The sequence below is a fragment of the Theobroma cacao genome, chromosome 8 (assembly GCF_053813885.1).
Source record: "Theobroma cacao isolate CCN51 chromosome 8, ASM5381388v1, whole genome shotgun sequence".
Lineage (NCBI taxonomy): Eukaryota > Viridiplantae > Streptophyta > Magnoliopsida > Malvales > Malvaceae > Theobroma > Theobroma cacao.
In genome coordinates this window covers 26,759,458-26,781,102 of record NC_142646.1, presented here as the reverse complement: position 1 = coordinate 26,781,102, position 21,645 = coordinate 26,759,458, and the positions used below count along the sequence as shown (strand labels likewise).

At 34.4% G+C, this 21,645-nt stretch overlaps 2 protein-coding genes and 1 pseudogene across 2 annotated transcripts; 2 read left to right on the top strand and 1 right to left on the bottom strand.

Moving 5' to 3' along the window:
- The first annotated feature begins 228 nt into the window (after positions 1 to 228).
- LOC18592845 (scramblase-like protein) lies at positions 229 to 12,696 on the top strand. Its single transcript, XM_007019750.3, has 12 exons — positions 229 to 389; positions 545 to 1,151; positions 3,072 to 3,158; positions 6,017 to 6,058; positions 6,187 to 6,231; positions 6,948 to 7,013; positions 7,124 to 7,180; positions 7,276 to 7,337; positions 10,634 to 10,754; positions 11,765 to 11,842; positions 11,920 to 12,026; positions 12,365 to 12,696. The coding sequence occupies exons 2-12, from the start codon at positions 567 to 569 to the stop codon at positions 12,393 to 12,395; spliced, it is 1,281 nt and encodes a 426-aa protein (XP_007019812.3). The 5' UTR covers positions 229 to 389; positions 545 to 566; the 3' UTR covers positions 12,396 to 12,696.
- Positions 12,697 to 13,370: 674 nt separating this feature from the next.
- On the bottom strand, positions 13,371 to 21,645 carry LOC18592844 (uncharacterized). The gene is made up of 3 exons (XM_088808850.1): positions 19,803 to 21,645; positions 14,279 to 14,667; positions 13,371 to 14,168 (listed from the first exon to the last, which is right to left on the bottom strand). The coding sequence occupies exons 1-3, from the start codon at positions 21,634 to 21,636 to the stop codon at positions 13,533 to 13,535; spliced, it is 2,859 nt and encodes a 952-aa protein (XP_088664976.1). The 5' UTR covers positions 21,637 to 21,645; the 3' UTR covers positions 13,371 to 13,532.
- Positions 16,463 to 18,296, top strand: LOC18592842 (pentatricopeptide repeat-containing protein At1g71460, chloroplastic pseudogene; annotated as a pseudogene).

Here is a 21,645-nt window from a genome sequence, read left to right as displayed (position 1 = left end):
TTAATTAAAGATAATTATTTCATTATTAATTTGACTTAAAATGAAAAATAAATGTAATAAGAAAATAAACATGGTTACCGACTTTAAACGGAAGGCATTATGAAGCTTGCATTTTTTTATTTTGAAAAAAGAAATTTGCATTGGCACCTAACTTCTATCAACCGTCAGATGTACAGGTGACGAATAGCAACCATTGGATGAAGATATAAACGTTCCACTATTCAGACCAATAATTCCCTCCCTTTCAACGCCGTTCAGATCTCTGCCAACGCCCGTTCCCAGTCGTTCCAGCCCTTTCCATTTGATCGCCTTTGTTCTTCTCTCATGGCTGCTGCTCCGATCCCTTCAAATTAGCGCAAGCCCGACCCGAAATCCATTGAAGCAAGCAGGTATAATTCTCCATAATTTTCTTCTCTTTCCTTTTTCCTCAATACCTACGTACAGACATTTATTGGGTTATTTCTTGAACATTGCTCTATTCGTTTTCCATTGAAGTTTACAGTAAACAATTGTTATAAACTTCTATGCCCTTTAACTTGAGCAGGCACTGCTGCATTTCTATCTAGATGAATAGAACGAAGGGCTTGCGCTGCCTGTCCAGCGTTAATGGAACCAATAGGGAGATATCTACATTAGGTGCATCATTGCGTGATAATGTGAAGAAACATCTTTATGGTATTCTTGACCCAGCAAAGCCTTGCATTCCTCATGGTATTCGATCTCAAAGATGTTTGGGTCATGGTGGAATGGGTTCTCAAGAAATTTTGATCTTGGGAGGAAATTTGTTTCGGAGATTGAACCTACCTTGCTCTTTTCGAGGAAGTTCTTCTTGGTTAAAACAAAGTGTTGGAACAAATTGCCATTATGGAAACATTGCTAACGATGAATCTCATTTGAGTAGAGATTTTCTTGCACAGCTTTGGGTTGCAGAGAGAAAAATGCTTAAGGATGTCCAAAAGAGGAGAAGAAGACAAGCTAAGCACCCGAATTATGTTAGGGATCAGGCATCTTTCCAACATCCATTTGAAAAATGCTTTTCAGGCAGCACAGTTAGAAAAGAAAAATCTAATGATCGAGCTGGACCAGTTTTCGAGCAACCACCAGTTAGCCAATCTGTCTCAGGTTTTCTACAGCCAACATCGCCAGAGGAGGTAAATTTGGTCATTCTTTTTTCTTGGATTGGGTGAAGAGGGATTTGATTCCTGCTCTTGAAGCAGGAATACATTATTTACCTACCATTGAGCCAAATTCTTAAATGCTTAATCTGTTCATTCTTTATTCTGTTAAATTGGCCTTCTTAAAATGTTGTCCTTAGATATATATTTCCTTTATCTACTTGGTTATCTTTTTTAACCATAATTTAAACTCTGCAAGGTGCATGAATCTCTTTTGTGTATTCTGGTGCTTATGTAAATGAAATGATGTACATTCTAGGGTTATATTTAGTTTGTAATTTTGCACTAAAGGAAATCAATTCCATCAGTAAAATATAATGGAGAAAAATAGTTAAGAGGAGGTAAAAGATGTAGCATCTTTTCCTCTGCTATCAACAGATGTATGACAGGTTTGGAGAAGTCTGTCTACTTATGGTTTGAGTGTGTGGACATGGATTAGGAAGCTATTCATGTTCCTTTCGATGTGGGGAGTAGGCTCAGTTTGCTTGATGCTTTTGATATTTTGCCTTTTTCCTTTTTTTTTTTTGCAAAAAATAAATAGGAAGGAAAAGACAACATATAGAAATGAATAGAAACCAAAGGCAAATAGCAAAAGCATCAACTTTACAGAGCCTAAGTTCTCTTTCTTTTTGGCGTGACAGTTGGTGTGGTTGTGTGCCTTTGCTGGATCTGTTTTTGTTGGATGGAGACAAAGAGTTCCTTGCAAATGTTTTTGGCTCCATTTCCAATGGGAGATTGACTTGGAGTTTAATTTCTGGGACAATCTTCTACCAGACATGCTCTGCTCTAGAGAAGATAGCACTAGATGGAAACTTAGTAGGAGAGGATGTTTCAGGTGAAGTCCTAAGTTATTAGTGAAGAAAGCTTAGGTGAAATAACAAAAAATTTTCCTTTGAAAGCCTTCTGTGAGACAAAAGCTTCGACTAAGGTTGTCTTCGTTACTTGGGATGCATCTTGGCAAAGAATTTTAACAAGTGACGTACTCCAAAAAAGAGGACTAATCCTTCCAATAGAGGCTTTTTTCCAAGGTGGCAATGTCAATGGTTCATTGAAATAACCCAACTTTTTTGCTGGCTAATGATGATATCTTTTTCATTTGTTTTCTTTGGCTTATTTCATATGCTTTGCTGTTTGAGTTTGCAACTTCTGGTGCCAAATTTGATAAATAAGAAGGAAAAAAATAGAGGTGATCGGTGACTCAATTTCAGTTTAGTGTTTTTGCCTAGTGAGGAGGTTGGTTTGCTTTTCTGATTTTGTTTTTGTTTTTTTTTTTCAGAATCAAATCCAAAATTGAAACTCTAATATCATCCATAACTCTGGAAAAATAAAAAAAAGGTTAAACCACTAGTGTAGTGATGTTATGGCGAGTCCTATCACCCTTATCCCCATTTTAGACCATTTGTGGTTCCATCCCTGTGTTTAAAATTTTGAGCAATTTGCGTCTCAAACACTTGGATATGCACAACAGATGATATCTACCTTTAAGTCTAAGCAACATTGCTTCTAACAGCTTGAATGCATGGTACTTTGTGCTTGTGAACAATTGTTGTGATGCCAAATTCTTGTGATTCTTTATTGTTATAATCCAAATGTCCCTATGGTAGTAGACAACTCATTGGAACAATGACAAAGGTTTAGGTGTCAGTCAAGTTTGGTTTCTTATTTGTGTGCTTACATATGTATGTATTGTGTTTTGAAATATTTATAAAAAAACTAAATCTTATAACAAATTAATATAAGTAAGCAGGTTAGATTTGTAATGTTATTTATTTATTTTTTTGCATTTCACAATGCTATTTTAAGAGGTTTTACCACTTGCACATTCACCTTATATCATGGCCAGTGTTAAAATGTAACAAAGTAATTGATTAGTGTGTTGTTTCTTAAATTGTTCAGGCTCAAATTGCAACTCTTCTTGCTAGGTCCAATTTGCTAATTACGAGGGATATTGAGTGGGCAAATCTTGTACTTGGTTTTGAGCAGGTAATTATTCTTTTTTCTATTTATTCTCCTATTAGTTAGTTTCTTCATAATAGATATTAAAGCTGAACTTTTGCATTGCATGAGCATCTAGGATATAGACAGCTGCTTATTAACTGTTTCTTATAGTAAGATGATTTATAATTTGACATGCTTCCATGAATGCTGATAATTTAGCTTGTAATGCTTGTTTGCTCTGTGTTGATGGCAACTAAAGAAGTTTTCAAATGCTGATTAAAAGGAAACAGGTTATATTTCTTATCTTCTGGTTGAGATGGGTTTTAGATATTGTTGTTGATGATTTCACATATATGACTTTTCTTTTCTGATGTAGTTCAACAACCATACCTCACACAGACAGTTTATAGTTCCAAATGCTGCATGGAATTCTTCTTTTGGGTATGTCAGGAGGACTGATGCTGGAGAAGGGAGGGAGAGAGGGAGAAACTAGGGATTAAAGAGGAAACCTAGGCAAAATTGGAATAATCAAAAGAAAGTAAAGAGGAATTAGTTATGGAAGATTGGGATAGGACGAAGAGATGAAACCTTAGTTCTCAGATATCAATAAACTTAGAAATCCATAATCCACAATCCAAAAGGTCCTGGATACTGCTGTATCATAGGCAGTTGTAGGCTATATTCTAATCCTATTGTAAATGCCAAATCCTAAGTAGAACCGTCAAATATCCTAAATACTAGAAATTAAAATAGAAAACATAAAATATAACAAGCTTTGTTTCTGAAGTCATAAATAAGTTGATTCTTCAATCAACTTTGTTTTTGTCTTGCGTTTTCTGAAAGTATATTTCCTTGGTAGCAGTGATGAAGTCAACTGGATTTTGTTTGCCTCATCCTGAAATAGGCTGGGAATAATGAAGACAATGGAAAAACTGTCACCAATTACCGCATTATTGTAGTCCTTGTTTGCTTGGACAGTTTAGTCTCTTAATCTATAAACTCATTTTACATATTTTTATTATTCTCAGCGTCCTAAACTAGTTGTTGCTTGTCTAACTTTGCATAGAGATCATGTTGCACTAGCTCATAGCAGTGTTATTCTTGTTCAGCTTTTGATCCTTCTTCCGTGTAGTTGTATTCATCAACACCAATAATAAAGAATATTTGTGCATGACTTCTAATATCTTCATTTGTGAATTGCAACATCAACATAAATTGGATCCTTGTTTCCAAGCTTGTTTGATGGACACCATTAGGACCATGAAGTTAAAAATGAAAAAAAAAATATTTACATTTGTCGCAGTTATGATATTTGTATTCTAATCTCCAATTTTAAAGTGTTTTTTCTACTCTAAAGTAATTGATTTTTGAGATCATGGTGCTTGCAAAATACCAAAAGATGAAGATTCTTAAGGCCTTACGTATTTCTCTAAGAAATTGATTTATCCAAATTCTGAGTGGCTTCATTGATATGATCTTCTAAATTCTAATTTGTTCCAAAGTGATATGTAAAATATTTCTTAAATTGATCATAAACATATGATCTTTAAAGGCTAAATTTCACAAAATGGACCTAAAAAATGGAATTAGAATGTCAAAAAAAGAAGAGAGGCTGTCTGTCTGAAAATGCTGACACAGTGTTGACCTGGTAGGTTGCTGACTTGGTAGATGGTGTTGGTTAGATGATGCCACATCAATCGAACAGAAGGAATATGTATTGAATGTCTACTGTGCGGCTAGACGATTTGAGACTTTCCTGATGAGATTCATTATTAATAGATTGATGACTAGCGAACAGATCTATGGTACGGTTTTTTTTGCTGGTGATCATAAAGCAGCTAATCTGAATTTCCCAGGTTACCTTTTGGCATCTGATTCTGGTGGCAATAGTTTTTCAGTTGGACCATTGTAAATTGGAATTTTTGACTTTTACTTTAGCAAATGAATTTTTTTTTTGGACGTTTAGGCTTTTTTTTTTCTCTCGGCACGGTTTTAGGGTGAGTGGGTTCCAGGAACAATGATCAGAAAAAGGTAGGTTGCTGGAAAAAATTTGCAAATTTGACAATTCATTGGGAAGCTAGATTAGATTGTTTTAATACCAAATTGGTGTGAAACAGGAGTGGGAAAGGGGGTGAAAATAAAGATTGAAGAGAAATAGAGGGAAATGGGAAACAATCAGAAGAAAGTTATGGAGAGATTGAGTAGAAATTGAGGAAGGACATGATAGAACTAAGGGGAGAAATCTCAATAATTAATATTCAAATCTCTTAAATGTCAATAACCCATAAAATCTCATAAAAACTTAAATATCATAGGCTCTTGTAGGCATTGTCTTAAACCCTCATAAAAATTCAAAATACCAAATATAACTCTAAAATACCCTAAATACTGGAAATTACGCTAGAACTTAGTAAATAACAAAGTGCTAAATATTTTAATTTTCAATAAACTTCTTTTTGTCCTGCATAAGAACCATGTCAAATTTTGAAATGTTTCCACTTGGTATAGTATTACAGCTTGGTGCTTGAGTCTTGATTTTGCAGTTGGCTAGGTTGGTTTTTTCTTACCCATGGTCATTTTCTCACTCTATAATAATTGTTTTTGTTGAGTTTTAATGCCATAGATTGCAATTTGCATAATCCTGCATTTTTTGTACATTTGTTTGTTTTCTATTGGGCTATTGCGTTAAACTTCTCAGTTGAGTGCTTCATGCCAGTAGTAGTCATTCAGCTCTTGTCTATCATGGAAGATGTGGTTGGATAATCTGATGTTAGAAATTCATTTTTGTTATCTCTTGTATCTTTTGTGAGCATGAATTCCTCATCTTCTTCATTTCTTTTTGGTTCCTCTTCTGTCTTTTACTTCTTGACTTTGTTCTCTAATTATTTTTGTTGGAGTTGCAGGAGAACCGTTATGCAATAGTAGATGTGTGCTATCCTCAGTCAGTAAGTTCCTATTCTAAGATCCTTTTCTCCCACATTTTGCATAAAGAATTAAGTTTGTAGCAATATGACAAAATATTGTGCACCTTAAATTCTTCTAAAACTCCTGATTGTAAGCTTTATTTTTGCAGCCTGTTGGCTTTATTCGTGAGCAGAGTAATGTCATTGCTAGACAGGTGACCTACTTAACTCTGTATATCTTAATCTCTGATGATTTTGTTTGCTATTACAATATGCAACATGGGTTCATCTGGCATTAACTTTGCTGTGATTTCATTTCATATTCATATTCTGATCCAGTTTGCAAGCTCAGACAAATTTCTCTGTCCTTTTGTTTCTGGCACATGCTTCCATTGTATTGTTTCTTCATGCTCTTTTTCTGTGAATTCTGCAATCATCTGGTATATTTCCGTTCACAGTACTTCTACATTCATTTCATTCATGATTAGTCACAACAACTTCTTCTAGTGCCTTTCTCTTGAAGCAATGAAGCTGGATTATATGATATTTGATCAAATTCTCAAATTATTTGTTCACATGTGAATGGGTTTTCTTGATGGTCTGATTTTCTTTCTTTGTCCTTATTTATACCCTCTTTGTTGTCTGAATTATTGAAATGGCATGAAGAAAAAAGCTTTGTTCAAAATTAAGAGATCAAAATAGCTTCAAAATGGCATAGAATATTCAGAGGACTTGCCTTCATCATATGTGTTTTTGGATTAAGGTGATTTTTTCAATTTACTCTCAAAGATGTCTTCTCCTCTGAGTTCGTTTATTTTGGTATCAGAATTGTTAAGAGTGGTGCTTCATTGCGTTGCTTGATTTAAGTAGTTGTTATTCTTTTCTTAACATATGTGTTCTGCACATTGTTGATTGCTATGCCTTTGTGCAGTTGCTTCGCTCAAGGCGCCCTTTCATTGCTTCAATCACTGATGCCGTGGGTAATGAGCTGTTTACGGTAAGGGGATTATGTGCATTTGCTTTTGAGATATGGAATAAGATGTCAGGTCCTTAAACATTGATCATATTGCCATTTCAGCTTTAAGGCTTTTGTTTTACCACCTTCAGGTGCGTAGGCCGTTTTGGTGGATAACCAGCTCAATTTATGCAGAAATTGATGGTAAGGTATGCAAATTTACTATATCTGCATTTTTTGCTAATGTGTATATGAATTTTAGCATAGGTGTAGTTCAAGGATTTAAAATGTTATTACTCTCCAGGAAGTTGGTGTGGTTCACAGAAGGTGGCATCTTTGGAGGAGGGTGTACGATTTATACTTGGGGTAATCTCAACAAACCATTTTGATTGTTATATTTAATAGTTGTTAAATGCTATCAAGTGTTAGTTTGTTTACCATCATCAGATTGTTTTAGTTCAAAACTCAGTGGTTGGATTTGGAATGCTTATAGTTAATCCAGTCAAAGCAGTATATGAAGTTGGTGATATAAGTTGATATAAGTTTACTGATAAATATTGGGTGGTTAGATACTCTTTCCAGTCAAAGTTGAATTTTAATTGATTTTGTTAAACATGAATGTGATTACTCAAATGCTACCAAATCTGACCTATCCAAAAAAATGTAATATCTACTTTACAAAGTAAAGGATGGACTCCTTGTTTGTAAGCATTGATTACCTTCAGTCCTTATGTTGGATTTGTGTATCTTCTTTGGTATATGGATCCTTATATAATTATAGTTAAGTTTTAACCACCCAAAAAAGTCTAAATTAAAGCCACCTTACAACGTGGGGTAGTATATGAGTTTAGTGCTAACTTTGACCAAAATAGGTGGCACCTGGTATTCTGAAAATTTTCTTACAAGTTATATTTCCTATGTCTTTACATCTCAACCTTGTTGGAAAAGCAATAATTTGACATCTCTGAAATTTAGAGTTGTATAATATTGATTGTGGAGTGTCGCCTTTTCCTATGCTTATTGTAGATGCATGAGTTTGGTCTATTGTGATTACTGATGTACATAACTTGTTGTCATTACTTGCAAGCGCATTATAGCATGAGATTAACCACTTACCATAGGGTTTACTGACAGTATCCTTGGGTTTGTCTTAGATATTGGGATATTGTTGAAATTTGACTTAGTGGGCTCGGATATGGGACTACTTATGGGGCTCCTCTTTAACCTTTTTTTCCTTTTAAATGCTTGAGTACTTCTTTGACATATAACACTGTCTCATACCTTTAGAAACAATGCCAAATATAATAGTCAACCCTTAGCATATAATGCCAATTTATTATAGGATGACTCGTCATTGCGTCATGCACCGCATTAATTGTACATACCAACTTATAAATTGGTGTTACCTAACTTCATTCAAGACATTATACTTGCTCAGCTTCTTTATTTGGACAAGGTTGAGTGAAGTCATCTCTATTTTACATCTATAATTGCTATTGTTGTTAGAACAGCTTTGTGCAGTATCATCAGTGTTTGTATGATGTCTAAAAGTTAGACGTGACAATGGGGCAGGTCAGGTCGGGTTTGGGCCGGATCATTTCAGATCAAGAGAATTCAGGTCATATTTAGGTTTGGGTCACTTCGAGTTCAAGTTATTTTAGATTCAAGTCATTTGGGGTTGATCAAGTTCAAGTTGATGACTTTAAAGTCAAATTGGGTTGGATTCTGACAGATTATTTAGGTTGAATCAAATTTTATCAACCTTAATTAAGTAATTAAAGATTACACTTTCATGTTGTGATATATATTCAATTCTGATTTTTAATATCATAAAATAACTTTTCTAAAAAAATCTTTAATATAAAAGGATAATAACAACTATATTATAAGTCTTTTACTAATTTTAATTTTTTTTAATATAAGATATTACAATTTGCTTTCTCAATGAATCATTAATATAAGATATTACAATTTGCTTTCTCAATGAATCATTAATAATTTTTGATTAATTAATATTTAATTTTCATTTTTTATTGTATTGATTATGATTATTGATTTACCATGAATTTCAATTATAACTTACAAGGTCCACAATATATAACATCTACTAAAGGCAAAATAAAGTAATATGCTTAAGAGTAGGTATCCAATTAGCTTTATTGTTAAGTATTTTCTAGTTTATGGGTTTTTTTTTTTGTTTTTAAACTAATTTTCTAATCTATTTTCATTATTTATTTTATTACTTGGTGAGAATGGAAAATAAAGGACAAATAGAAATGAAATATCTTATGTATGATATGATTGCAAAAAAATGCATTTAATTATAATAATGGAAATAATTTATTTTTTACTCTTTGTTTGATGACAACAAGAGAATAGAAACAAATCAAAGTCATATAAAAGTTAGAAATTGAAGAGTAGAGAAAGGAGATTTTATATATTTATTATCTTCTTAAATTACTCATAGATTAATAGTTGTTATATTTATTATTTTTTATTAAACTAATATTTAAAAGATAAGTTTTAATTTTAATCAAATTAAAATTTAAATGACAAAAAATAAAAATTATATTAAATTTAAGTTTGAGTACTTCAGTTAGTCTTTTGGGTTGTTTGGGTTTGAGTCAATTCAAGTTTAGGTTGGATGGGTTGGGCTGTTGAGTGTTTCTGATGAAATCAGATTGGGTAAGATATGACTTCAAGCAAGTTTGGCGGGTATTTCAAATATGGGTCAGTTTTGCCACCTTTACTAAAAGTTAACACTAGCATTATAGAGTTTTCATGGAGCCCACAAATGTCTTCTTTTAAATTAGGTGAGACATCAAAGACTTTTGTTACACTGTTTAACTTGAGGGGAAGGTATAGAAATGAAAGGGGATGGAGAGGAGTAACCCCTCATTATTTGGAGTGACAGTATTCCTCATTAACCATTTTTTTTAATTGTACAGATAATATTGTCCTTTAATTGGAAAAGAACATTAGTTATTCTTCCTCTTTGTTCCATTTCTTGACCAAACATCAAGCAAACAAGGTGTCTAAAGCAGTCATTTCTTTGCTTTCCTTATTTTTCTTCTGTTTTTAATCCATCCAAATAAAGGAAACTTTTCCTCTCATTCTTCCTCGTCTCCTTTTTTTTCATTTCCGCTCAATCCTATTCCTTGCTTTTTCCCAATAGTACAGTATGTTAGCCTACAATAGTTTGGAAAGGAGTATCGAGTTCTTTATTACAGTATGGATGTGTATATAATCCCCCTGCTCACCTTTCTATCACTCCTCCCCCTTTTTCCCTTTAGAAAGGGTATGTTCTATCCTCACTTTTTCATTAATTCCTGGTAATGATTTTTTTTTCAATTTTTTTTTAAAGATAACTTGATTCTGTAAGGGATATGAAATTTGAATCCATTGAACCTTGTTTTTTTTTCCTCTTTAGCTCTTAAAAGTTACATAAAAAGAAATTTCTTCTGGCCTTTCAAAAAACAAAAGAAAAGAAATTTCTCCTGTATACATTAGTGTTATTGAACTACAATTACTTTGACAATTCCATATGCATTCAAGAATGCTGTTTAGATTTCTAATCAAGGCTAGCGATGATGTATTTTGTTTTATTAATTTTATTTTGCAATTGAATGTAGCATTAAAATCTGAGATTTCTTCTTTCATAGGAATAAACAATTTGCTGTGGTTGAAAATCCTGGCCTTTGGAATTGGACTTTCACTTTGAAGGACATTGATGGAGAAGTTCTGGCAGAAATAGATCGCAACTGGAGGGGTTTCGGCTTCGAGGTTTTCTCCTTTCTTTCAAAAATATCATTCCATTAATCCTCAGTTTGATTCACGGACCTAGCACTGTTTTCACAGTAAATATTACTTTTAAATTTTTATGGGAAATTCTTTGATTCGCTTAATCTGTCATAGTCTCTGAATTATACCGTGCACACGCTGTGTAACTTTTGTGTACTTAAAATGAAAGACCTGACTTTGTTCTATCCCAAGAGTTTCCTTGGGAATCAAGCATTGTAATCAGCAGAGCCCTTATTAGGAGCAAAGTGGAGGATTTGAAGAAGTTGGCAGATCTCCATGTTTGCTGTAGGAGCTTCTTTTCTAAGATTCTATCTCATATGGTGAGAAAGATAGTAGTGGATGCCTAAAAAGTCAAACTGTGTATTCCAGATGATGGGGGGCAATCAAGTAGTCCAGGATGTTTTAAATTTGATCTCATGTGTCCAAGTGAGCAAATGAGTCGAGCCAGAAAAAGTAGGAGAAAAATGGGGATTAATCATTTAAGAGATCTGGTTTTTGAAGGGAGACAAGGGGAGGTTGTGAGTTGTGTTAATAATTCTGGCAAGCTTGGGTGCTGTTTGGTTCAACTTGCTTTCCCCATTTTAGAAATTAATCGTGTGGTTCATACTTGTTGCTATAAAGTGAAGTTGTTAAGAGAGAAGCACATTCTCTTTGTGCAAATAGTGAATGGGGGCTGAAAATGTTCAATGGAAGGAAGAAAAGTAGAAAATCTCAGCATATCAATCGGTATTACTTAGTTTTTGGAAAATTAAAGCAATAGAGTGTGGCTCTTTGTAATATATTTTGGCTGGGGTTGGGTCTATATCAGCATTATAGGTTCTAATTTCTTGTTGCATAATTCAGATGTGTGAGGCTACAGTTTGATATGTGATGGACAGGTTTATGCTGACCTATGCTTTTGTTTTCTAGCTAAGTTTCAGTTAGTTACATGAGAGAAAATTTGTTAGTTTCACTTTTGCGTATCAAACTCACAAAGGAATTTGTGTGTGTAGATCTTCACTGATGCTGGTCAGTATGTTATCCGCTTTGGGAGTGCTGATCCCATATCAAAGACTGGCCCAGCTAGCATGGTAAATTACTACATTAGAGATTGAAACTTTCCTGTTTTCAGGCTTATTTTGTTCATATGTGTATGGATTTGTTGCAGATCCAAGAGTTGGATGTAATCCGTCCACTGACTCTATCAGAGCGAGCTGTTACTGTTGCTCTTGCTATTTCATTGGATAATGATTACTTCTCAAGGCATGGTGGCTGGTAAGAATATTTATCAAAGTGATCAATATTTTTTCATGAAAGCAAGAGAGCATGTAGTTGTAGTTTCACACGTCCAGGCCTTAGTTTGTGGTTGACAATAGTTGGTTGCACCCCATAATTCTTCCAATTAAGAGCGGAATGGGTGGAATGTAAGCAAAGGCTCATGTTCTTTGATGGACAGTTACTTTAATACTGGCATTTATAGTTGTTTTCTTTCATACATTCAAAAATCTACTCGGATCAATGTTGATTGTCAGAGTATTAGCTCTGAATCAGGATAAATCAATAGAGAGCTAAAAATTGGTTACTAATTATGCCTTTATTTGCTTCTCTATCAGGGGAGTCCCTCTTTTCGTTGTCGAGGACTAGGTCTCTCTGTGAGCTTTTCGAGCATAGTTTCTCTTGTGAAAAACTCCATGAGAGTAAGAATTTGGCAAAAAAGCAACTTTTATGCAGAAGGTAGTCACGGCAAAGATGTACATTTTTCTGTTTGCTCTATTCACTCTGTAACATGAACCAATGACAGCCTCATGAATAGCCCATTTTCATGGCAATCTTTACATGTTAGTGTTGTTGGTTCCATTGCTACCATGTAATAACATACTGTGAGCTTATGGTTATCATAGCAGAATGAATGATTTAGACCAATTAATTGTTTCCTGTGATGAAATTTAATGTTTGCAACATTCATGAATCAAACTTGTAATTAAAAGTATAGGGATTTGATTGAATTTAAAAAATAATAATTTTTTTTAAATTTGTTTTAGATTAGTATTGTGGCTAAAAAAAATATAATTCTCCGCAATAGAAGAAAATGGATTTGAAGAATATATATATGTATTTTATTTACTCAATTTTTTTTCTTTTAATAGTCCCTTCTGTAGAAAGAGTTGAAATTTAGAAACAAGTGTTCCATTTTTAAATTCAGAAAGTTTGAATATAGAAGGTATAACGTGATGCATGATGTAAACGAGTCACATTATCAATGAATTATACAAATTCGATTTGATAAATAATCGAATCCAATTCATGTACGATGGAGTTGAGTTCAAGTATCGAATTAAATTGAATTGAGTTAAAATTTTATGCATTCGGTTTCAAGTGGTTTATAAGTTTTATCGAATTTTTGAATATTATAAATATAATATAAATTTTATTTATATATTTTAAAATTTATTTAGATCTCAAAATTGTGTTGAGTTTCAAAATTTTTTAAATAAATTAATAATTATTGAGAAGCAATTATATTAATAAAAAAGGAGACTAGAAACTGAGAATGAATAACAAACCATATATATACTTAAAGAAGATCAGTTACATCATTAATCTTGAGCAAGGCTTTGACAAAGGGGCCAATCCAGCCAAGAAGGCAAGAACAAAGTCTACAGTCTGTGCTAGTAGGAAGCTTGTCCGAAATATGCCTGAGAATATGGAAAGCTGATGAACCATATCAACCTTCTGATAGCATGTCCCCGCTTTGAAATGTGCTACACTTAGCCCATGAGCTCAAGCAGACGAGTTGCCCATGCTGCCGTCCGGTAAAGAGGGAGGGCAATGGTCAAGTAAGGTATAAGGTTGAGGATTATAATAAGAGAATTCTGAATCAAAGCCCAATGCTGGTTCTGCCGCTGCAGTGAACGAATGCTGCATGTACATGTCTCCCGTCACATAGTTCTCGCTAAATCTCATCATTTCTTCTTGTTGCTGGCATTCCTGTGCATTGGTGGCCTCCAGCAGCTCATCCAAATTTTGGTCTTCAAAGCCTTTAAGTACCCATTCTTGTTCAAGTTTTTCAGCTGTCATTCCTTCCTGATCACCCGATGCTTTGTCTAATGCTAAAGTAGATACCGGTGTTGCTGCTCCCGTAAAACAAGTTTGCTTGCCTTGGACTGAATTGCTGAACCTCATCCTCTTCGGTTGAGTCTCATCTTCTTCAGTTTCAAGACCTCTTCTGGTGTGTTGGTTATTTATGCAAGTATTGGTGGCTTGAACCTGCTCACTCATCAGAGTTTGGTCTTGCCCAATACATTGTTCAAGCTCCTCTATCATGGCTTCCATTCCTTCAACATGATCAAGGCCAACTTCTTCAGCAGTCGGTTCAGCGGCATTCTTGTTTCGGATTGCACACAGGACATAATCACTCTACAAGAGAAAGAAATATAAATGGTTAATAGTGCTGCTGGAGTTGCATAAATATAGTCATCATGATAACAAGCATGCAAGGGAGGTGATAAAATAGGTAGGAAACTTACTTGGGTAAGAAGAGAATACTCGTGCATGAGCCAATGTCCATTGACATTGTTGGCACCGCCCCCTTTAACTTCAAACACAAAAAGCTTCTTGAAGCCTATCTGATTACCGTCAGAGTCCTTGACTGGATCGGTTCTTTGTCCTTTCCAAGTCCCACGACCAGCCGTTCGTTCAATCCTTTTTCCCTTACCCTTGTTCTTGAGCTTGGTGAAGACGTAGAACTTTCTGGATGAGGTCATGCCAAATATCCTCCAGGGCTCCTTGTCTTGGTCGCCGTAGATTTCGCAGTCGGTGACGGCTTCAGAAGGTAAAGGCTCTCCTTTGATCTTGTTAGAGAGGTAATGGAGAATGAGCTGGTCATCGGTCGGAGCAAAGCGATAACCAGGTGGAACCCATGTCGAGGTCGAATGATCGAAATAGAGGTAGTGGATCAGGTGGTCATGGGTTGGAGAAGGTAGAAGCTCTGTCATGGTTGATTGATGGAAAGAGTGATCAAGTTGAAGCTGATCTGTAGCCATTGAGTGTGTGAAGAACAAGATTTCCTGTTTCTCTCTCTTCAAACTTTGAACTTTGACCTGAGGAACGTGTAATCTAATATATATAGGTTTCTGAAGGACAAGTTTCCTGTTTCCCTTCAAACTATTAATTCAAATACATTTGACTTCTTTTTGAAATTTAAATGTATTTGACCTGATCATTAGTCAAATATATTTGACTTTATTAATGATTAAGTCAAATTATTAGTTCATCAAAATTAAGACTCACTTTCCGTTTTCAGAAACCAAAAAATTAAAGGAAAGTGAAATAGTTCTAATAATTGCAAGACAAAAATCAGGACACTTTTCTATATATATATATAACTAGAATGGTAAAAAAAAAAGAGATAACACCTAAAAATGCTAAAACACGAAAAATTACACTTGTCTGTTGCGTGACAACATGTATAAAGCAGTTTGCAAGGCTATTTAGTAGGATAATTGGAACAGAAAAGTAGTAAATGTAGTGAATATGATGAGACAGACAGATGAGCTTGCTATTATGAATGCATTACCTTAATCTTTTGGTAAAGTAATAATTAAGCAGGCATAGACATAGTTCCTCATCTGATGCAGTATGGTAAACATGCGCAGGGGCAGGGCAGCATTAACACAATCTATTTTAGCATCTGCCTTATTGGAACAAGGTGAGGTAATTGCTAATTCTTCTGTGCATGTATCAAGTTGCTTGAAGATGAAGATGATGGAATTAATTCTTCTGTGATACCTTCTCCATTACATGTGTCATGTGTGTTTCCCCCAGAAGCTCTGCAACAAATGAGTCTGACACTAGTGGAAAACGTTATTGAACTGAGTTTTGACCATCTTTGGCCACAGGATTGGATTGTATGCTTTGATTATATATCTCTTGCGATGGGTGCTAGATGCAGCAAAGTATGCAATATCCAAAGGTGATCATGAAGAGAAGCTGTTGCTTAGTCAAATATGTGGTTCCCACTTGGAGAAGCTCCCAATTACAAAATCTCTTAGGAACCCATTCATCTCTAACCTGTATTTCTTAATAGTTAGATCACATGAGAAGAAGTTTGGTGCAACTACCAACTGCTAGCTTAAACACTAGGTTCAGAGATGATATTTGGTCTGGTTTTCATCCTCACTTTCTTCTTCCATAAGATTGTACTTGAACAACACCATCATAGCTTATAAACAGTGATTTAAGGAGGTCTTGACAACTTTTGAGGCACGGATAGAAAATTTTTTGCAGCATTATTGTATTATATTACTACCTAACACTGCTTCATCCTTTCAGAATATCAGTTTGTATAGTTTGATGCCTGAAAGCCTGTACCAGAATATCTTAAGCTCTACCTTCAATTTTACCCTTAAAAAGAAAAATAATCTTTAATATAAAAATCAATTTACTTACTATAAATATGCTTTTTTTTAAAAAAATTAATTAAAAAGAGTCACAAAAATAAAACAATTTCTTTAGGGGTGTACAGTCGGTTTGATCAGTTTGGTATTAAAATTTTCAAAATAAAAAAAATAAAATTTAATTTATGTAAAAACTAAATTGAACTGAACAGTTTAATATTAAAATTTTCAAAATAAAAAAAATTTAATTTAATTTATGTAAAAACTAAATCGAACTGAACTATTATAATTATTAATTAACCGAACCGATCAAAAATCAAATTACTTCAATTGGTATTCGATGAATGTACTAGCAAGAATGTTCATTCTTGGAATGCTTTGCGTAGAGGAACTGTTTTATGGGGTAAGAAATGGTGCTTGGATGTGCTTTCTACGTATTCAAAAATGAGATTGTTTGCAGTCAAATTGAATGTGTACACTTTCTCTACTGTTCTTAAGAGCTTCGCTGGTGCATCAACATTTAGACAAGGTTTAAAGACGCATGCCCTTTTGATTAAAAAGGGTTTCATTGATAGTTTAATGCTTAGAACTGGTTTTATTGACTCTTCTTTTAGATGCGGGGAGATTAAGCTAGCGTGCCATGTGTTTGAGGAAATTCCTGAAAGAGATATAGTTTTGTGGGGGGCGATGATTGCGGGGTTTGCACATAATAGTATGCAAAAGGAGGCTTTGAGTTATGTCAGATGGATGATAAGTGAAAGGATATATCCACATTCTGTTATACTAACTACCATTCTTCCAGTGATTGGGGAGGTTTGGGCATGGAAACTAGGCCAGGAGGTCCATGCTTATGTAGTTAAGACGAAGAGTTATTCCAAGCAGTTGGTTATTCAGTCTGGTTTAGTTGATATGTATTGCAAGTGTGGTCATATGGATTGAGGCAGGCGAGTTTTTTATTCTTCAAGAGAAAGGAATGCAATTTCTTGGACTGCTTTGATGTCAGGATATGTATCAAATGGGAGGCTTGACCAGGCTTTGAGATCAGTTGTTTGGATGCAGCAAGAAGGGTTCAAGCCTGATGTCGTCACAGTTGCCAGGATTCTTCCTGTTTGTGCATAATTGAGGGCTTTGAGTCAATGGAAGGAGATTCATGCTTATGCTGTAAAGAATTGTTTCTTGCCCAATGTGTCTATTGTCACTTCTCTGATGATTATGTACTCAGAATGTGGTGTTTTAGATTATTCTTTGAAATTGTTTAATGGTATGAAGGCAAGGAATGTAATTTCATGGACAGCCATGATTGAATCATACGTTGAGAGTGGGCGTTTGCATGAAGCAGTCAGTGTGTTTAGGTCAATGCAATTCTCAAAACACAGGTCGGACTCAATGGCAATGGCAAGGATGTTGAACGTTTGCCGTGAGCTTAGAGCTGTCAAGCTTGGGAAGGAGATTCACGGACAAGTATTGAAGAAAGATTTTGAATCATTTCTTTTTGTTTCTGCAGAGATTGTCAAGATGCATGGTAGTTGTGGATTAATGAGCAGTGCAAAGCTAGTGTTTGATGCAGTCCTTGTTAAGGGTTCTATGATGTGGACTGCCATTATAGAGGCTTATGGATATAATGATTTTTGTGAAGATTCAATTAGTCATTTTCATCAAATGGCATCTGACGGTTTCAGTCTAATGACAGGCTCGATTTCTCAATGTGCATTGAATCATAATTTCACTTTCAAAGTGGTTTTCTCAATGTGCAGACAGGCTCGATTTGTTGATAAGGCTTGCTAATTATTCAGTCTAATGACTCGTAAATATAAACTATAGGCATTTGAAGAACATTACTCTACAATCATTGAGCTTTTTAATACTTTCAGTCGCTTTGAGGAGGCTGAAAGATTCATGTAGATGAGTTCTCTATCATGATGAGAGAGACAGCAGAATCTTCTTTTCTCATGTTTCAATGCATTAAGTAAGCTTATGGAACCTCTGTGTGTTTTATTGGATTTTTATGTACTGTAAATGTAAATAATTTGTTGTAAGTTACGCAGCATATTATAGGTGATTTGAAGACCGTAAAAAGAAATAAGTTGCTAACCATTATCACTTCAAGTGTATAAAGAGAAAATGTGTATTCAAGGATCTTTGCTGTACTTTTGAGATCACAAAGTAAAGAAAGAAGGTTAAATTTCTTATTAGTAGGCTATACGAGCTGTATTTCTTCACAATCATTCCTGATGTAAACGAAAAGAGAAGGAAGAAGGAGCAACCAGGGTTTTAGACTTGCACGTTATGACACATTCGATTTTCGTACTTGATTTTTTTGCACATGAATAGAATTGTTATTGGGCTTTGAATACTCTTGCAAAAGCAGAAGGATGGAAGAAAGATTAGAATTGAGAAAGAAAATGGCATAGTAGTAAGGGAGAGGGAGAGATACTAAAGAAAGAGAAATTGTGAATTTTGTAAAAGAAAAGAAGAAATAAGTGGCTATTAGGACTACATCAGCATTTCGTCTTTCAAATTTAACAATACGATACGATCAAATTTAAAATAATTAAATAATTTGGTAGTTCGAATGATACAAATTAAAAGATGATCTTCATCAAGTTTTGAATAAAATTTTTAAATTTGAATTCGATTTAACTGATTATTGTATTAATATAAATATTTTTATTTTTATTTATTTTAAAATATATAATATTTATAAATAATAATACAGAAATATTTTGCATACTAACACTTTGCATGGCTTGTCCCACAAAATCGTAGAGATTTACATACTAACACTTGGCCAATGATGATTCGAGTCAAAAGGAGATAACTATAACTTTTTTTTTTTTTTTTTGAAAATAGGAGATAACTATAGCTTAATATATATGTATAACCTCAATTATTTAAATGTTTAGATAACTATAGCTGTTTTCATCTCTTATTTGCTTTAATCCATTCAAAGTTTTATTTTTATAATAATAATATTCTTTCCAATAAAGCAAGACACATTCTAAACTAAACTCATTTTATAGTTTGATTAGAAAGACATGAGAACGTGCTCATAACCATGACCTTGGACGTATTTTAAATATTTAAGAATTTTTAGTCTCCACTGAATTCCTACTTGAGAATTACATTATAATCAAATCGGATAGGCATGTTATTCGTTATTAGCAATAAAGAAGAATCTAAACAAACTTGTAAGATGTTCCATTCACGTGCTGTGAATTCTATCTTATTGCTGTGCAAAAATGTTTATAACATGAACATCACTTTCTCTTTTCTTGAGAAATAAAATAATTTTATTTGAACATTTGGTCAGCATAATTGAAACAAAAAGCAATGTCATTCAAGCCCAATCAAGCAACACTTACAAACTGATCAAGATTGATAAAAAAAAAACAGGAACAAAAGGCTACAAGTGAACAGACACTCATAAAACAAAGGAATATAACAACCCCTTACAATCAAAAACAACAAGCGCTCCTTTTAACTTCACCCCCACTTTATCAGAAAGCTACCAAATCTTCCAAGTCAAGACAATCAAAGTGGAGGGTAAAGTTACAAGATTTACATTCAAGAGCTATATCTTGGCAAGGCAGACCACACCAATCACAGATGTCATAACTCTTTTTAACATAAATGAGCGGATGACTGTGATACCAAGTCTTGTAAGTCTTTCCTATCTTCTTATTTATAAATGGATATCTTTCAAAAACACAATTCGGATGAGTAGAATTATCACAAATTGCACAATGATAAAACCAATGATTTGGATCTCTTTTTTCTTCACATATATCACAATAATATTCTTCTAGATCATCCTTTTCATCATGAAAAGTAAGTTCTAGAAAGTGTTTATCACACTTGTGCCGAGCTCTCTGTGGTAATGTTAAGCAATCAAAATTCAAAGAAAAAGTGCAATCTTTACATTTGTATGCACCTTCGTCAGAAATGTGATCACCACAAGCATTGCATTGCCCTTCATTCAAATCAAAGTCAAAAAAGAGAGTGTGTTTGTGTCGTTGACGTGGGAGGATACGAGAAATTCCAACACACCTTAGACAAAATTTATAGTTGTTACCACCATGGTAAGCAAAACCACTACAGTAGTGATAACATAAACCACATTGGAAAATGTTCTCTAAATGGAGGGTGAAGAGAGATTCATGAAACCAATGATGTTTCTTCCTTGGTAATTCAACACAGGTTTTGTGGAGAAGGAACTCACATTGTGAACAATAGTAAAAGGAAATTGAGATGGATAGCATGCACGCATCACAACGTTTATCATCGTCTTCCTTAATCTCGTTGTCTAATGTTAAAACATGTTCATGGCTGAAATGTTTTATCTTTATGGCTTCTCCATGTTGGTTCGTTTCAACGACACAAGTGATGGAAGCTAAATTTTCACTAGACTCCTCATCTTGATCATTTATCTGACCGGTTGCAAGATACTTCTCCATTGCACAATCCACATGGGCAACAAAATTGCAATCTTGCTTCAAACAATCGTAACTACCGTACTGCATTTGCACTTCACCGAGACAAATTCCACAATCATGTTTTTCAAGCTCCCGTTTTTGAAAGAAGTAGTTGTGAATAATTTCATGCTGATGCCATGTAGTTTTGATGATGCGTGGCAATGAAATGCAGTTTTTATGGATCATACTGTGGCATGTAGAACATATATAAGAAACATAATTTCCCTCAGTGCCACAAGCATCACAAATGAATTCATCCGTTAAGAATTGAGTGAATGAGTGGTCATGTTCAATAACTGGCCTTAGCCTTGACAGAACACATTCGATGTCAATAGCAAACTCGCAAGGAAGACAACGATAAAACAAACTCCAATGTTTCTTCTGGCATGTCTTACAATCAAGCCTAGCATCTTCAAGATAAAGAGGGTGTTTGCGATGGCAAGGGTGATGAAGTTGAGCGGGTAACTGAGCACATTTCTTATGAAGGTAAAATCTACAATCAAGACAAACATATAGAGAGTCTACCAGGGGTTTCTGACACCAACAACAATGGGCTCTTTTAAGTTCATCAGTGGGATTTTCAATGAAGGTCAATGGATGTTCATGGGTAACGTATTTGAGCTCACGAAAATTTTCATCCATGTTATGCAATAGGAAAGCACATTTAATGTCAAGGGAAGCATAGCAAGAAGTGCAATAATAAGCAAACATCTTACGGTTTTCCTTGCACAAATCACAAATATAGTATGGCGACCCCCATGTTGGATTTGGAAAAAGAGTAAGAGCAGCATGCTTACAATGGAAAGGGGAATGAATTTCGGAAGGTGCCTCGGCACATTTTTTATGGAGGTGAAAGTCACATTCTGCACAGCTAAAACTTGAGCCCAATAAGGATTCCAAACATGCGGAGCAGCGAGCTTCTTTACTTTTATCACTCTGCTCTTCATCATTGAACAGCAATGGATGTGGATGGCTAAAATGGTTGATTGTCTCTATTCTCTCTCCCTCCTTCTCCATTAGTGAATA

What these genes read in the sequence shown, in the direction of transcription:
- LOC18592845 (XM_007019750.3), top strand. Translation starts at nt 567, where the DNA reads ATGAATAGAACGAAGGGCTTGCGCTGCCTGTCCAGCGTTAATGGAACC. An exon ending in AGCCAACATCGCCAGAGGAG is followed by an intron (nt 1,152 to 3,071) that starts GTAAATTTGGTC and finishes TAAATTGTTCAG; the next exon opens with GCTCAAATTGCAACTCTTCT. An exon ending in AGACTGGCCCAGCTAGCATG is followed by an intron (nt 11,843 to 11,919) that starts GTAAATTACTAC and finishes GATTTGTTGCAG; the next exon opens with ATCCAAGAGTTGGATGTAAT.
- LOC18592844 (XM_088808850.1), bottom strand. Translation starts at nt 21,636, where the DNA reads ATGGAGAAGGAGGGAGAGAGAATAGAGACAATCAACCATTTTAGCCAT. An exon ending in GATAGGAAAGACTTACAAGA is followed by an intron (nt 14,668 to 19,802) that starts CTTGGTATCACA and finishes CCTCGACATGGG; the next exon opens with TTCCACCTGGTTATCGCTTT. An exon ending in AGTATTCTCTTCTTACCCAA is followed by an intron (nt 14,169 to 14,278) that starts GTAAGTTTCCTA and finishes TTTCTCTTGTAG; the next exon opens with AGTGATTATGTCCTGTGTGC.